The 17,160-nt window shown below is 47.0% G+C and overlaps 1 protein-coding gene across 1 annotated transcript; it reads left to right on the top strand.

Moving 5' to 3' along the window:
* Positions 1 to 346: 346 nt before the first annotated feature.
* On the top strand, positions 347 to 16,021 carry LOC143981314 (transcriptional repressor protein YY1). Its single transcript, XM_077479110.1, has 4 exons — positions 347 to 627; positions 6,405 to 6,465; positions 11,714 to 11,872; positions 13,517 to 16,021. The coding sequence occupies exons 1-4, from the start codon at positions 548 to 550 to the stop codon at positions 13,697 to 13,699; spliced, it is 483 nt and encodes a 160-aa protein (XP_077335236.1). The 5' UTR covers positions 347 to 547; the 3' UTR covers positions 13,700 to 16,021.
* Positions 16,022 to 17,160: the final 1,139 nt, after the last annotated feature.

Below are 17,160 nucleotides of genomic sequence, written 5' to 3'. Positions count from 1 at the left end.
TGCCACCCCCCCCCCCCCCCCCCCATGTCGCAATGCTGATGCCGCCCCCCCCCCAGTGTTCCATTGTTGATACCACCCCCCCGTGTCCCATTGCTGGTTCCGCCCCCCCCGAGTGTTCTACCACCCCCCCCCCATTGTCCCGTGTCCCATTGCTTCCTCTCGACCCAGCGTCCCCCTGCCCCCCAGTGTCCCATTGTTGATGCCCCCCCCCCCCCCCCCGTATGCTGCTCTCCTATATCATCCTCAGAGTTATAATGGTGGGAATATATATATATATATATATATATATATATATATATATATATATATATAATATACATATATATATATATACATACATACACATTTTTTTATTAGATTGGGGGCAGTGTAAGTAGAGGTCAGGAGTGGCGCCATCTATAGGAGACTGCTGGGCGGGTGGTGATCGTCTCATGAATTGTGATGAAACGTTCCTTCTCTTGCAGATGATAAGAAGGACATTGACCATGAGACGGTGGTGGAGGAGCAGATCATCGGAGAGAACTCCCCTCCCGATTATTCCGAATACATGACCGGGAAGAAACTGCCCCCCGGAGGAATTCCGGGCATTGACCTCTCTGATCCAAAGCAGCTGGCCGAGTTTGCCAGGTAAGTGCCGCCATTCACCCCCCCCCCCCCCCATAGAAGATTGGCTGCAAGATGATGTATTGTGGTGCAACTCATACCAAATATGTGTGTGTGTGCCTGCTGCCTTCATGTACCCCACGTCCTGAGCTCCCCTAAAGTCACCGATGGTGCCACTATACCAGAAGGTGCCGACTTACCTGTTACCACGCCCTCCAGTCACGCGCTTCTCGGACCGCCCCTTTAGCTGTTGTTTCCGGTCCCGCTGACCTCCTCACTGGAGGGTCCACACTTGTTAAACTTATTATTATTATTCCAGAACAAACTGTCTCTGCTGGACTGTGTGTGTGTGTGTGTATATGTATGTGTGTGTGTGTATATGTATGTGTGTGTGTGTGTGTGTATATATATATATATATATATATATATATATATATATATATATATATATATATATATATATATATATATATATATATATATATATATATATATATATACACATAATGTGTGTGTGGTCTATAAGGCTTCATGTTCATTAGGGTTTTTTTTTTACAATCTCTCCGGAACCATTTAACTTGATCGATTGTGACCCACGATCAACTCCTCGGGGGTCCGATTGTTATATCAGCGCTACCACCATACAGTCTGATGAGATTTCATGTGTGTACAAAACACGGGGGGGGGAGAAGTCCCAGAAACCTCAGATGATGATCTTGTCACCCCGAGGTCTGTGTATCGCACTCCCTCCGGGGTTCACACTCACCAGAGGGACGGATAGATCTACCACAGGAGTCACCACTTATCTGGATTCCACTAAGAACATTCTACGTTTTCTGAAAGCAGAGGATGTGGACACACACACACTGGCTCAGCAGGTGCCTCAACGTCTCTTCTGTTGGAGACCGCCATCTTGGATTGTGGATTTTCTTACACGCTCGTTCGGCTTGCCCGCCACTGGTGTGTGTCCATCCTCTCTGCTTTCAGAAAATGTAGAATGTTCTTAGTGGAATCCAGATAAGTGGTGGCTCCTGTGGTAGACCTATCTGTCCCTCTGGTGAGTGTGAACCCCGGAGGGGGTGCGATACACGGACCTCACTATGACAAGATCATCATCTGAGGTTTCTCTCTCCTCCCCCCCCCCCCCCCACATGAAATCTCATCAGACTGTATGGTGGTAGCGCCAATATAACAATCGGACCCCCGAGTTGATGGGTTCATTCTATGGTTCTAATCTTTTGTGGTCGGATTTTGTACTGCAACCATCATAGTTCTTTTAAGAAATCTGACATAACTATAGTGGAAGCAGGCCAGGGATTCACTGACGTTTTCTTAGATGGTAACCCACGTTTAAAGTGTCCATTTTGCTGCGTTAGCGTTTTTTAAAAGCATTAAAAAAATAATAATAATAATTTAGGGAAAAAAACGTTTTTTTGTTTTTCTAAATAGCCAAAAATTCAAAACGCCTGTAAACAAAACACAGCTAAGTGCGAGTTGCTGCGTTTAGCAACGCTTGGCACTTGAAATGCCTCTAAACTTTGCTTCTGAATCCGTTTTTTGGCGTTCCCAAGAATGTCTCTAAACCAACTGCCTAGAAATGACTGTAAACGATCCTGTGTACATGTACTGATAGCATAGAGGAGAGATTGGGGATGCCGTGTACATGGACTGATAACATAGAGGAGAGATCGGGGTTCCCGTGTACATGGACTGATAACATAGAGGAGAGATCGGGGATCCCGTGTACATGGACTGATAACATAGAGGATAGATCGGGGTTCCCGTGTACATGGACTGATAACATAGAGGAGAGATTGGGGATCCCGTGTACATGGACTGATAACATAGAGGAGAGATCGGGGTTCCCGTGTACATGGACTGATAACATAGAGGAGAGATCGGGGATCCTCTGTACATGGACTGATAACATAGAGGAGAGATCGGGGTTCCCGTGTACATGGACTGATAACATAGAGGAGTGATTGGGGATCCTCTGTACATGGACTGATAACAGAGAGAGATCGGGGATCCCGTGTACATGGACTGATAACATAGAGGAGAGATTGGGGATCCCGTGTACATGGACTGATAACATAGAGGAGAGATCGGGGATCCCGTGTACATGGACTGATAACATAGAGGAGAGATCGGGGATCCCGTGTACATGGACTGGATAACATAGAGGAGAGATCGGGGATCCCGTGTACATGGACTGATAACATAGAGGAGAGATCGGGGTTCCCGTGTACATGGACTGATAACATAGAGGATAGATCGGGGTTCCCGTGTACATGGACTGATAACATAGAGGAGAGATCGGGGTTCCCGTGTACATGGACTGATAGCATAGAGGAGAGATCGGTGGTGTACATGTATTTTCCATAGTGAAAGTGGTTGTAAACACTTACAAACCACTTTGACCTACAGGTGAGCCTAGATTAAGGCCTAGATTAAGGCTTACCTGTAGGTCCAAGCAATATCTCCTAAACCTATATGGTTTAGGAGATATTTGCCCGAAAACGGGCACCGCTGTCTACGGCGCATGCGCCGTAGACAGCGGCGCGCAGGAGCACTGAGCGCGGCATTCTCAGCGGTGGAGCTGCCGCGCGTGTCGGCTCCCGTGCGCATGCGCAGGAGTGACGTCATCGCGGCTTCGCCGAATGACAGTGGCGGAGCTGCGAGACCCCACCAACAAGATGGATGCGGCGAACTACAGGGGACAGCGGCGACTTCGCTGGCTCCTGTGTCAGGTAAGTGACACATAATGGGCTACGATGCGATGCGATGCATAGTAGTCCATTATGCTTTGCCTTTGCAGGGAATCAGAGGAAGTAAACTCATCAGGGTTTACTTCCTCTTGAAGGGGTCACCATTGCAGAACGATCGATCTCCCTGCGGCACACGCGGTGATGTGTAACGTCTGTCACAATTCATGTGTTTGTGCCTAGGCGCCTACATCGCGTTTGCATCAGAGGGGGAGGGGACTTTCTGTGCTCGTGTGTAAACAATTACAATTTTTTTTTCATCACAGAAAAGTCCACCATGTGAAGATTTAATGGTAACTGGGTCTCTTAAATAGACATTAGACATCTGGGTGTAAGAAGATCCTCGCTCTCTTCTCCATTGACTCTCATGCTGTGCAGATCACGGTATGCTGGTCAGGGAAGTGAAATGCGGACCTGGCAGTGATGTCATAGTGTGGGAGGAGGTGCATAACCACTCAACAACTCGGCTCCTCCCCTCTACCTGGTGGCTCACAGATGGGCAATCGGAGTCCTGGATACATAGGAGGGGATACAACGGGTATCTGGGCTGAGTTTGTACTTGTGAGATTTATACTGGTGTGTGTGTGTGTTGTATATTTGTACTCATAAGTTTACACACCCTGGTGGCAGAATTGATGATTTCCATTTTTCAGAGAATATGAATGATAACACAAGACCTTTCCTCTCACTCGTGCTTATTGATTGGCTGAAGCCATTATCAATCATCTGTATTTACTCTTTTTATATCGCAACAGAAACTACCCAAATGCCCCTGATCAAAAGTTTACATACCCCGGTGATTTGGACCTGATCACATGTGCACAAGGTGACACAAAGGGGTTTGAATGGGCTATCGGGCTACTTTTACACCGACGCGCTTTAGTTGCTACATCTCTAAAAATAGAGCCTGTAAAGCGCCTCTCCTGTCTCTCTGGTGTGAGAGCCCCGAGTGCTTTCACACTGGGCGGTGCGCTGGCAGGACGGTAAAAGTCTTGCAACCCGCATCTTTGCAGCACTGTAGAAGTGATTTATACAATTGGGAATGCGCCGTGTGTGTATAAAAAGGCCAATGAGTTTCTGGACTCCTGACAGACCCTTGCATCTTTCATCAGTGCTGCACTGACATCTCTAGATTCTGAGTCATGGGGAAAGAAAAAGAATTGTCGAAGGATCTGCGGGAAAAGGTAGTTGGACTGTATAAAACAGGAAATGGATATAAAAAAATATCCAAGGAATTGATAATTCCAATCAGCAGTGTTCAGACTCTCATCAAGAAGTGGAGAATGAGGGGTTCTGGTGAAACCAAACCACGGTCAGGTAGACCAACTAAAATTTCAGCCACAACTGCCTGAAAAATTGTTTGGGATGCAAAGAACACCCCACAAATATCTTCAGAGGAAATACAGGACAAGATGCACAATAAGGAGGCACTTGAAGAAAGATGGGCTGCATCGTCAAGTCTCCAGAAGAAGCCATTACTACACAAATGTCACAAAGTATCCGCTTACAAGACTCCAACCTTCTGCCACAAAGTCATTTGGAGTGATGAGACCAAACCTGAGCTTTTTGGCCACAACCATAAACACTACATTTGGAGAGGAGTCAACAAGGTCTATGATGAAAGGTCCACCATCCCTACTGTGAAACACGGCGGTGGATCACTTATGTTTTGGGGATGTGTGAGCTACAAAGACACAGGAGATTTGGTCACAATTGATGACAAGATAAATGCAGAATGTTATCAAATACTGGAGGAACATTTCATTCCTCAGCCAGGAAGCTGTGCATGGGAGGTACTTGGTCCTTCCAACATGACTGACCCAAAACACAAGACCAAGTCCTCCCGTCATTGTCTACAGCAGAATAAAGTGAAGGTTCTGGATTGGTCATCTGTCTCCTGACCTCGATATCATTGGGCCCCTCTGGGAGATCTCAGACGTGCCGTTCATGGAAGACAGACCGAGAATTTCCAGGAACTGGAGGACTTTTACCAAGAGGAACATCTGAGAAGATAAAGAGCCTCGTCCACAAATACCACAGAAGACTCCAAGAGGGAAACACAGGGTATTAGGAACTGGGGTGTGTAAACTTTTGATCAGGGGCATTTTGGTGAGTTTCTGTTGTGATATAAAGAGAGTAAATACAGATGATTGATTTAAAAAAAAAAAAAAAAAAAAAGGGCTTCAGCCAATCACTGACCATGAGTGAGGAAAGATTTTGTTTTCATTTTATATTCATATGAGCACAACTGTGTATGTAAAATATATATATATATATATATATATATATATATATATATTACACACGAACATTTTCCACCATAAGACCCCTTTCACACTGAGGTGCTTTAAAGGCATTTTTGCGTCGCCTGTAAAGCTCCTCTCCTGTCACTAGGGGGCGATGCACTTGCAGGATGTTAGAAAAGTTCTTCAAGACTCCTCTTTGGGGCAGTGGAGGAACGCAGAATACATCGCTGCCCATTAAAATGGATGGGCACGCAAAGTGCATCAGCCGTGCCGCTACACGGGTGGTATTAACCCCTTCGGTGCTAGTGACTGGAAAGTGCCGCTAAAACGAGAGAGCCTGCAGCTGCCGGCATCACCCCAGTAAAACCCCTTGAAGTAATACTGGGTACGTTTTTTGTGCCCGATACTTAATTTTTTTTTTTTTTTTTTTTTTATGTCAAAAGGAGAAAACAACAAAACTTTTATAACAAACTTATTTTATTTTTTTTATATATATATATATATATATATATATATATATATATATATATATATATAACCCCCTCCCCCCAGGGGTGATCAAATCCCACCAGAAGAAATCTTTATTTGTGTGCAGAAAATTATAAACTGTCATTCAAGGTGTGAGAGCGCTGAAAGGTGAGAATTTGGTGTGGGCAGGAAGGGGGACGGGAGTGTCCAGTATATATAATATATACTAGAAGGTTTTCTGCTGGTGTGAAGATATTTCTTGGCGTTTATTCCAATCACAGATCGCATACAATGCACTTTTTTTTTTTTTTTTCCCCTGAAGAATGAAGCCTAGAAAAATCAAAGAAGACGATGCGCCAAGAACGATCGCCTGTCCTCACAAAGTAAGTGTTTGGGTGGTGTATTGGGCTCTGTGTGTGTGTGTGGAGGGGGGAGTCTGGGGTATCCTGGGGTCTGCAATGTGTTGAGGTCTCCAGTGTCTTTCCTTGTGCTGATGCTGATAATGGGGGGGGGGGGGTGAGCTGAGCTGAGAAGCAGAAAGTGCAGTGTCTGGAGGAGGACCACCAAAATCTACTGAATGCTGAGACCGGGGGAGATTGAGAGGAGTGGGTGCTGCGGCTGCACAGGATCTGGTGAAGTTCTGTCATCCTCTCTGCTGCTAAGACGGGGGGGGGGGGGTGGAGATGAGGGTACCATAGCTTCAGGAGAGGTGTGAGGGTCACATGAAATGGCCTGGTCGGCCAGATTCGGCCCCTGTGTTTGATACACATGGTATAGAGGGAGGAAAGAGTGGCAGGATCAACCAGGAAAGCGATGGCTGAATTCCATGGAAATGGAGTTCGATTTGTATACAAAGAAGGAGAAATCCTGAGCTCCTGGTTGAATAACTAGACGTGTAAATAGCACCACTGACATGAGATGTCATCACATAGACAAGTAAATAAAAAAAACAAAAACTGATATATGTGTTGTGCTGAGAAATAAAACGAAATCAATGAAAAATGCAGATCCGCCCGTGTCTTCATACCGGCACAATAATGAAATGTGTGAATCTGTAGAAGTTCTCATTCACTCGGCTCCTCCACCACCAGAAGTTTGGATTCCTACCAGAGAGTGTTCTCATCTATTATGGGGGGTACAAAGGGGCTCATCGCTCTCATGTGATTCCCTCCGTGGGGGGGATGGAGATCGATTCTCCTCTGGTCTCACATTGCGGTATTCACCACAATGTATCAGCAAAGAGATCATCACCACCTGGTGTAAATCCTTGCCCAACCCCCAGGCCCCAGACTAGTTTTTACTAGTTTAGCACGCATGTCATGCAACCTGCTCCTGCAGACCAAACGCACATTATTCTGGAGACCCAACACCGTGCACTGCTCGGGGTGTATGGACTTCCCCCTCGGATTAAGCAGTAAGTATATAATCCTGATCAGTTCTCTCATAGTAAGTACTCACACTTCACTAGTTTCCATAGGCTGCTAAGTCTCGAGGCCCTGCTGAAGCTGTCGACCTCATGGCACATGGCCGCCCCTCCACTTCCTGTCTATATAAAAAGAAGGCCATACTGAGTGAGTGGGTCCAGTGCCATAAGGCTGCATTACAGGAAAACCTTCAAGGAATCTTCTCTCCTTCCACTGAGGCTCAGGTACCATCCATTTTGGCTGATGGCTTTCTCAAATGGATCCGAATTAAGTCCATGATTCTTAATAGAACCGTCCAGACCTCCAAGTATGCTCCAAGAGCGCATGTATAGCATCGGTGACCACTCCACCTAACAGACATTGGCAAAGAAACCAAAACGGAGATCCTTCCTGTGTAGGAGGGGTTATATAGGGGGACTTCCGGTTTGACTATCTGCCAGTGTCTATCCACCAGTAGGTGGCGTATAACCCACATAGCAATTTCGTACATCATGGGACACAGAGCCTAATAATTTAATGTGTATATAGCCACCTTCAGGTGATGGACACTAGTATACCCAATACAGGAAGGTCACTTTATATACCCCCCCCCCCCCCTCCTCCTCCTAGCAGTACCTCCTGTTTTTCCGCCAGTGTCTAAGGTGTTGGTCACAAGTCTTGCACTAGTACACATGCGTAGGATCCTTTGGTTAAAAAAAATTGGTCAGCTGAAGCACCTTGCAAAAGGCTTCTGACTAGTTTCCCTTTTCGTGAGGGTTGACAATTTGGGGATGATTTGGATAAACGCATCCAAACGATTTTTAGTGGGGAGGGTACTCCTTTGCCAGTTAAAAGAAAGTATAAACGTCCTTCATTTAAACTGACTTTTTCTCCTTCACCAGGGGCATCTGCCTCTGCCGCCAAACTCTAGAGGAAAGCCACAGGGTCAGGCCCAGACACAGAAGAAGACATGGGGCCGAAAAGCTGCAAAGCAGAATACTAAAGCCTCATTATGAAGAGGTACACCCCCCCCCCCCCCCCCCCACCAGAGGAGGGGGGGAGGGCAGACTTCTCAAATACTCAGAAATCTGGTAAAAGAAAGTTCAGGTGGGTCATCTCCACAAACGTTCCCAAAGATCCATGGAAAAGGCAATCTCTGTTTCAAGCATTAGACCGTTTACTGGCTCAGGGGGGTGATCGTACAAATTCCCCCCCCCCCCCACAGAAGAGCAAGGTTTGGGGTTTTTGGTCAAACCTTTTTACGGTACCAAGACCAAATGGAGATATCAGACCCATTCTAGAACTAAAGAATCTAAATCCGTTCCTGAAGATCTCCTTTTGCATGGAGTTGATCAGCTCAGTAGTTTCTATCCTACAAGAAGAGAACTTCTGGCTCTATCGACATCATCTGCATGTCCCTATATTTCCAGTTTACCAAAGGTTCTGCAAATCGAAGTAGAACAGCAGCATTTCCAGTTTGTATCCTTGCCCTTCGCTCTAGCTACTGCACCCCGGGTATGATGGAAAGTCTGGGTTGGATTCTAGATCTAGAGAAATCTTCCTTTAAAACCACTAAAAAAGCAGTATTGTTTGCGCCTGATCATAATCGCAGCCCAAAAAAAGGTGTTCTTGCAAAAATCAACTCATACGAGAGCTGATGTGGATGATCAGGTCGAAAGGAGATCCCTCCATTCGCTTTTGAGTTTGCTAGGAAAGATGGTGGCTTAATTTGAAGCAGTCCCTATGCCTAGTTCCATTCAAGGCTATTGCAATCCTGTCTGCTTGGAACAAAACGATCCAAGCTATGGACTTGCCAATGCGGCTGTCCCCAAGGGTGTCCCAAAGCCTCAGTTGGTTACTAACCCAGAATCTGCTCAAAGGAAAATCCTTCAGACCAGTTATCTGGAAAGTGGTAACGACAGATGCCAGCCTTTCAAGCTGGGGAGCGGTACTAGAGAAGACTACTGTCCAGGGACAGTAGTCAACCCGAAAGAGCCTTGCTCATCAACATCCTAGAGATTCGGGCAGTGCGTCTGGCTCTGAAGGCCTGGATTTCCAGGTTAAGGGACTGTCCTGTCAGATTAGATCCTGACAGATGCCACAGCTGTGGCCTATATCAATCACCAAGGGGGCACCAAGAGTCTCTCAGAGTAGAGAGATGTGAACCATATTATAACTTGGGCATGGAACATTCCTTTCTTCCCATCAGCAGTCTTCATTCTGGGAGTAGACAATTGGCAGGCGGCCTACTTGAGTTGCCAACAGTTATTAGCGGTGGAATGGTCTCTTCACCCTGACGTTTTGCGGGCTGTTTGCCAAAGATGGGGGACTCCGGATGTAGATCTTCTAGCTTCCAGACTGAATGTGAAGTTAGTCAACTTTGTGTCCAGGACAAGGGATCCACTCGCATGTGGAACGGATGGCGTTGGTGACCCCATGGGATCAGTTCTCGCTGATCTATGCATTTCCCCCTAGTCAGTTGCTGCCACGACATCTTTGCAGGATCAAGCTGGAAAGAAAGCCGGTAATTCTGGTAGCACCCGCGTGGCCCAGAAGATCATGGTCCCTTCCACTACAGCTAGATCCGCTCTCACAGGGGCTGATATTCCATCCTACTTTCCGAAAGCTAAATTTAACGGCTTGGCTATTGAAGCCCACATTCTGAAGAAACGTTGGCTTTCCAGGTGAGTTGTCTCCACCTTAATTAATGGAAGGAAGCCAGCTTCCAGAACTAGATATTAGAATCCGGAGGGTTTGTTTCCTGGTGTGAATCCAAGGGTTGACACCCTCGGAGGTATATCGGAGGCAGAATTGTTGCCATTCTTCAATTAAGGGTAAAGATGAAGCTGGCCCGAGTACTATTAAAGGCCAAGTCTCAGCTTTATCGGTCTTATTTCTTGCTACTCATTCTTTTAGTCCGGGGTTTTATACAAGGGGTGATGTGGATTCATCTGCCGGTTAAATCGCCTTTTGAACCTGTGGGACTTGAACTTGGCGGTTTTTGTAACACTGACAAAACTATTTGAACCAATACCACATATTCCCTTTGTCCTTATGACTAGGAAGTTGGTGTTCTTGGTTGCTATATCCTAAGCAAGGAGGGCTTTGGAATTAGTGGGGACCAATTGGGGCACGCAGCGTGACTCGCGCATGCGCAGTAGAACTGAAGCCGCAACGGTTCGCTTCTTAATTCCTTCACTGAGGATGGCGGCTTCGGCTGCTGAAATCGCTGGACCCTGGGACAGGTAAGTGTTCATTTATTAAGTCAGCAGCTGCAGTATTTGTAGCTGCTGGCTTTTAAACTTTATTTTATTTATTTTTTTATAGGTGGACCCCCTCTTTTAAGTTATTACTGAAAGCTCTGTGTCCTATGATGTACGATAAAGAAATTAGGTTTTATTCAATTGATTCCGTGAGATGTCATTTACATTGAAAGAAAAAACCATCGGGCTCAACACAAACATGAAGATGGGAAATGCCCTTACCCCACAGGTTTCGTCACTATAGGACAACGTCTGCCCTGGACGGACGAAACCAGTGGGGTAAGGGCATCTTTCCCTGTCTTCATGTTTTGGCTTGAGCCTGATGTTTTGGTTGGTGGAGCTTTTTTTTTTTTTTTTTTTTCTTTCTTTCTTTCTTTCAATGTAATGACAACTTCACTTGAATAAACCCGAATTGTAAGGATTTACACCAGGTGGTGATCTCTTTGCTGATACATTGTGGTGAATACCGCGATGTGAGACCAGAGGAGAATCGATCTCCATTCCCCCCCCCCCCATATGGAGGGATCATATGAGATCGACCAGCCCCTTTGTTCCCCCATAATAAATGGAGAACACTCTCTGGTATGAATACATCCAAACTTCTGTTGGTGGAGGAGCCGAGTGAATGAGAACTTCTACAGATTCACACGTTTCACTATTGGTGCCGCTATGAAGACACGGGCAGATCTGCATTTTTCATTGATTTAGTTTTTTATTTTCAAGCGCAACACATATATCAGTTTTTATTTACTTGTCTATGTGATGACACAGAATGAAGATTTGGGGTGTATATGAGAACCTGTATACTTCCTTCCATTCTGCTCTGATTGATCGTTCATTCATTGAGCTCCATGTTCAAGTGATGATGATGAGGGGGGTGGGGGGTTTGTCCTGCGATTGCAGCGGGGGAGGGGGGTTGTCCTGTGAATGCAGTGATTGCAGCGTGTTGGTCTGTTTTTTTGCAGGGCTGCACCAAGATGTTCAGGGATAACTCCGCCATGAGGAAACATCTACACACCCACGGGCCGCGGGTCCACGTCTGTGCCGAATGCGGGAAAGCCTTTGTGGAAAGTTCAAAGCTAAAGCGACATCAACTGGTTCATACTGGAGAGAAACCATTTCAGGTAATGATCCTGTATACCCCATCCATCCATCCATCTTTTATGGGGTGGGATTTCTGTGCTTTATAATTCAGCGTCTGTTTCATATGGAAGTCGGGGGGGTCCATACAATGATGGCCACCATCTACAGGGTCCCTCCCCCTCAATGATCACAGGGGTGGGGTCACTTGGCACAGCTGCCATTCATAGAACTCTTTGAATACAAGATGTTCTTTGATTGGATGAAGTGAAGATCATATCACCTCCCCCGCTCTCCACATTGTCCAATGAAAGAGCAATACAAGTCATTCTAAGAACAGCAGTGATGCTAAGCTATCCAACCTCTCCTATATTCCCCTTATTTGCCCGCCCCTCGTCTCCTTTTCTCTTCCCTCTCCTCCACCTTCTTTTTTTTTTTTTTTTTTTTTTTTTCTATTCCCTCCCCCCCGCCTCCTTTTCTCATTCCCTTCCCTCACCCCCCCGCCTTCCCTCTCCCTCTTTTCCTCTCCCTCCCTTTTTCTCTTTTCCTCTCTCTCTCCCTCCCTTTTTCTCTTTTCCTCTCTCTCTGCCTCCTTTTCTCTTTTCCTCTCTCTCTGCCTCCTTTTCTCTTTTCCTCTCTCTCTGCCTCCTTTTCTCTTTTCCTCTCTCTCTGCCTCCTTTTCTCTTTTCCTCTCTCTCTGCCTCCTTTTCTCTTTTCCTCTCTCTCTGCCTCCTTTTCTCTTTTCCTCTCTCTCTGCCTCCTTTTCTCTTTTCCTCTCTCTCTGCCTCCTTTTCTCTTTTCCGCTCTCCTCGCCCTCCGCCTCCTTTTCTCTTTTCCGCTCTCCTCGCCCTCCGCCTCCTTTTCTCTTTTCCGCTCTCCTCGCCCTCCGCCTCCTTTTCTCTTTTCCGCTCTCCTCGCCCTCCGCCTCCTTTTCTCTTTTCCTCTCTCCTCGCCCTCCGCCTCCTTTTCTCTTTTCCGCTCTCCTCGCCCTCCGCCTCCTTTTTCTCTTTTCCGCTCTCCTCGCCCTCCGCCTCCTTTTTCTCTTTTCCGCTCTCCTCGCCCTCCGCCTCCTTTTTCTCTTTTCCGCTCTCCTCGCCCTCCGCCTCCTTTTTCTCTTTTCCGCTCTCCTCGCCCTCCGCCTCCTTTTTCTCTTTTCCGCTCTCCTCGCCCTCCGCCTCCTTTTTCTCTTTTCCGCTCTCCTCGCCCTCCGCCTCCTTTTTCTCTTTTCCGCTCTCCTCGCCCTCCGCCTCCTTTTTCTCTTTTCCGCTCTCCTCGCCCTCCGCCTCCTTTTTCTCTTTTGCGCTCTCCTCGCCCTCCGCCTCCTTTTTCTCTTTTGCGCTCTCCTCGCCCTCCGCCTCCTTTTTCTCTTTTCCGCTCTCCTCGCCCTCCGCCTCCTTTTTCTCTTTTGCGCTCTCCTCGCCCTCCGCCTCCTTTTTCTCTTTTGCGCTCTCCTCGCCCTCCGCCTCCTTTTTCTCTTTTCCGCTCTCCTCGCCCTCCGCCTCCTTTTTCTCTTTTCCGCTCTCCTCGCCCTCCGCCTCCTTTTCTCTTTCCCTTCCCTCTCTCGTGGTCGTGCCCCTCCCTCTCTCCCAATATGCGGCGCTGTCTGGTTTGGTTTGGGGGGTGTTGCGGCATTTGTCTGACGGATAGATTATGGTGTCTAACTCTCCCTGCCCCCCTTTCTCTTGCAGTGCACATTTGAAGGCTGTGGAAAGCGATTCTCATTGGACTTCAATTTGCGCACGCACGTGCGGATTCACACCGGGGACCGGCCCTATGTATGTCCCTTTGACGGCTGCAACAAGAAATTTGCCCAATCCACGAATCTGAAATCTCACATTTTAACACACGCCAAAGCCAAAAACAACCAGTAAGACTTTTTGGAGAGACGTGTCACCCAGTGCAGCGTTGTGACCGGTGTATAATCAGAATACGCCCCTCCCCCCTTTGTATATGAATTCCCAGGATACATTTTAAGAGGTTCTTCGTCTCAGAGGCAGTTTTGATAAAGTTCTGTAGTGGATTCTTCGATGGACGCGGACTTTACAATCCTGTGCTTATCAGGTTCTCTTTCCTCCCCTCCCCCCACTTCAGAGTGTTTTTGTTTTGTAAAGTCCTCCTGGTCTGACCCTGCAGAAGAGTAAGTACCCCTCCCCTCCCCCACACCTGGACGCTCGCCTCTTGAATTATTTTTTTATTTTATTGTATATTTTCCCGGTGTGCATATTGTACACTTCTTGGGGACGGACGTGATTGAGGACTTTGCTTGCAGTAGACGCGGACACTTACCGTACTCGATGCATACTTCAATACTTCAAAAGTATTTTTTTCCTGCAAGAAAATAACGAAAAAAAAATTGAAAAAAAAGAACAAAAAAAGTTTCTAATAGGTTTTGTTTGCTCTTCATTTGGTTGTATTTTTAGATGTTCCACCTTTTTGTATAATTGTACCGTATATCGCTGTATGAATCATGTAACACCCCGTAGTAGATGTGATTTAAGGTCGTGTTAATTAAATCCATTTTAGTCCATTTCTGGGGGTGGGGGATGGTAAGCCCGGGGTGGGAGGGAGGGGTTATTTGCGGAGGAGAGTTGCAGAGTTGTGTAGATCTGATTTTAGGAGTTTGTTTTTTTATTTTTGTTCGTTTTTCTCCATTCATTGCATAGCCGCTCCTCTTCTGAAGGTCTGTGATCAGCCTCAGGGGGTCACTCTTTACCAGGTCTCCCTGCCCCTGTGGTCCCTGTAGTGCCTTTATTTCCATCCCAGGAGGAGTACAAAGTGACCCGTAACTACCAACTTTCTTTTCAGTGCCTGTTGATCCTGCCAGAAATTTTGTGACCGCCATCTTTCCTGTGCTTTCACTTTGTGCCCAACTACAGCAGCATCTCCCTCTCTGGTATGGGTGGGGGGGTGGTGTTTGTAGCCCTGCCCTAGGTGACCACACGGCTTCTTACATGTATGATGAGCATGCGTTGTCACCCTCAGACAGGAAGTCTGGTACTGGCCGGAACCCCCAAGTAAAAACGTATGGTAGCTGCATGAGCTTCCTTCATATGAGGACTGGGCACTGGGGCCACCATAATGATGTATGTCCTCTCTGAACGATCGCTGTGCATGCTGCAAATCACTGGACTAGTCAGTCATTCACAGAATGTCTTGTGTGGGAATACAAGAGATTCCTGATTGGATGAGGTGGAGACTGTGTGTGTCACTGCCTCTCCTCCCCTCCCTGCGGTTGGTGTGCAGAGGGGAAGCTGCTATACTTGTAGTATCACCGACTACTACAGTCTTATTCAGCTTCCACAGCGATCGCTCAGTTCTGAGAGACCTCAGTGCGTGCTGTGCATTTGTTCCTGGGATTGTACCCGCCGAACCTCCTGTGTAGTCCCTCTGAATGGCGGCTCCCGTAGAAGGCTTTTCAGAGTGCCATTCAGCTTTAGCATTGTACTTTCTCTGGTATGAAGGCTGTACTACACAGATGAATGGGCTGTGCTGGTAAACCCACCTCTACCATATCGGCACGCAAGACCCTGTAAATGATTGACCATCCGCCCTGGCCCCTTCCAGAAGTCACGCGTCCTCCTAGATATTCTTGCTTCGGCGGGTCCTTGTCCCCACTGGGCTGTGGCAGGTCTCTGTCCTCTCACTCGGCTGGGGCGGGTCCCTGCCCCCCCCCAGCCCTTGGGCCGTGGCGGGTCGCTGTCCCCCCGTTGGGTCCCTGTCACCCTCCTCATTGGGTCTCTATCCCCTCCTCTGCTGGGGCGGGTCCCTATCTCCCCCCCCCCCCTTGGGCCGCGGTGGTCCCGGTCTCCCCTTGGCGGGTCCCTGTCCCAGGCACTGCTTCTATCACATTATTGTAGCTGTATAATGACATGGAACTAATGTACAGATATATGATGAGGGTGTGCGGCCGTTGGAGGAGGGGGTGTATGGCCTCCCCTATCCGGTCCTAATTCAGAAAGTAACTGCATGGAGACTCTGCATGAGGTTGTTCCTCTCCTCCCATCCCCCGCCAAATGTACCAATTACATTTCTCCACCTCGCTGAGCATTTTATCCAGAATGAAATCTGCAGATTGAATCCCTCGGATTGGTCTGGACTGTCGGTCAAGAAAGTTTCTTTCCTGTGTTCCTCTCAGACACCCGGCGTACTTTTTGTATTTTAATACTGTAAATACATTTATTTCCCAAAAACAATCTCTGCTTCTATTTTTTGACTCGCGCGTTGATGAGAAGTTGGTGTTTCATAGTGAGAACGATCACCTTCATATTGGGCTTTCAGATGTTTGTTGGGGGGGGGGTGGTGGACATCCTTGTCTAGATAACATTTGTTCTCTCCCCAGCTCATCCAATCACAGCCTGCGGATGGACTCCGCCCCCAGTTGTTGGATCCAATAGACAGACTGCTGTGTTTTTAGGTATATTTATGTTGTGTAAAAAGATATATAAAAGAAAAATCCGTGCTTAGATATAAATGTATAGCTACAGCCTCTCCCGAAAAGGATCCCACAAAGTCTTATCCCAAGTAATGTGCGTAAAAAGAACAGAAATGGCGCTGCAAAGAGGTGGTCTGATCCAACGGGGGTAACACGAGAGACCCACCGGGTGCACGATCCAACTGGGGTAACTTGAGAGACCCCTGGGTGCACGATCCAACGGGGGTAACACGAGAGACCCACCGGGTGCTAATCCCCGGACGCTGGGGATCATCGATCCCTGGGAACTTCCGTATTGGTGGAACATGTGATTATACGCTCTTTACCCCTGCAGGGGTGGGGCACATACTTAAGGGGGAGCACAAGAAGTCACTTACTGCACAGAAGAGGATAGAAAGTTGCCATTTTTTTTTATACTAGCACAAGCACTGCACATGGAAACGTATGAGACACAGAAAGGATTTATATATTGCTATATGGACTTTTTTCTTTATAGTGTCCTATATATTTCAAAATAATGTTTTCATTATTCGCAATTTTTTACTAATCTACTTTGGACACTTTTTATATTGCAATTAAGGATTCGCTTATCGTTTGATGTCATTATTTTTAATGTCCTATTCTCTGATGAGAAAGGCTCTTTCAGCCATAAGAAGTCCTTTTTATACACTGCTTAATGCATTACATTTCACATTTGGTTAGAATTTAGATGTTATTTCCACCAGGGTTGTATTAATATATATTCCCGTTTGTTTTTCCCGTTGGATCAGAGGTGGGATCAGACCACTTCTTAGCAGCACCATTTCTCTGTTCTTATTACGTATATTTATGTTGTGGGATCCTCAGAGATGATGACACATTGCCTCCTATGGTAACTGACCATGGCCCGGCTGGGGAGGA

This window comes from Lithobates pipiens, unplaced genomic scaffold (assembly GCF_037356315.1).
Source record: "Lithobates pipiens isolate NorthernLeopardFrog02 unplaced genomic scaffold, aLitPip1_a1.2 Scaffold_138, whole genome shotgun sequence".
Taxonomy (NCBI): Eukaryota; Metazoa; Chordata; class Amphibia; order Anura; family Ranidae; genus Lithobates; species Lithobates pipiens.
This window is presented reverse-complemented; position numbering and strand designations above follow the sequence as displayed.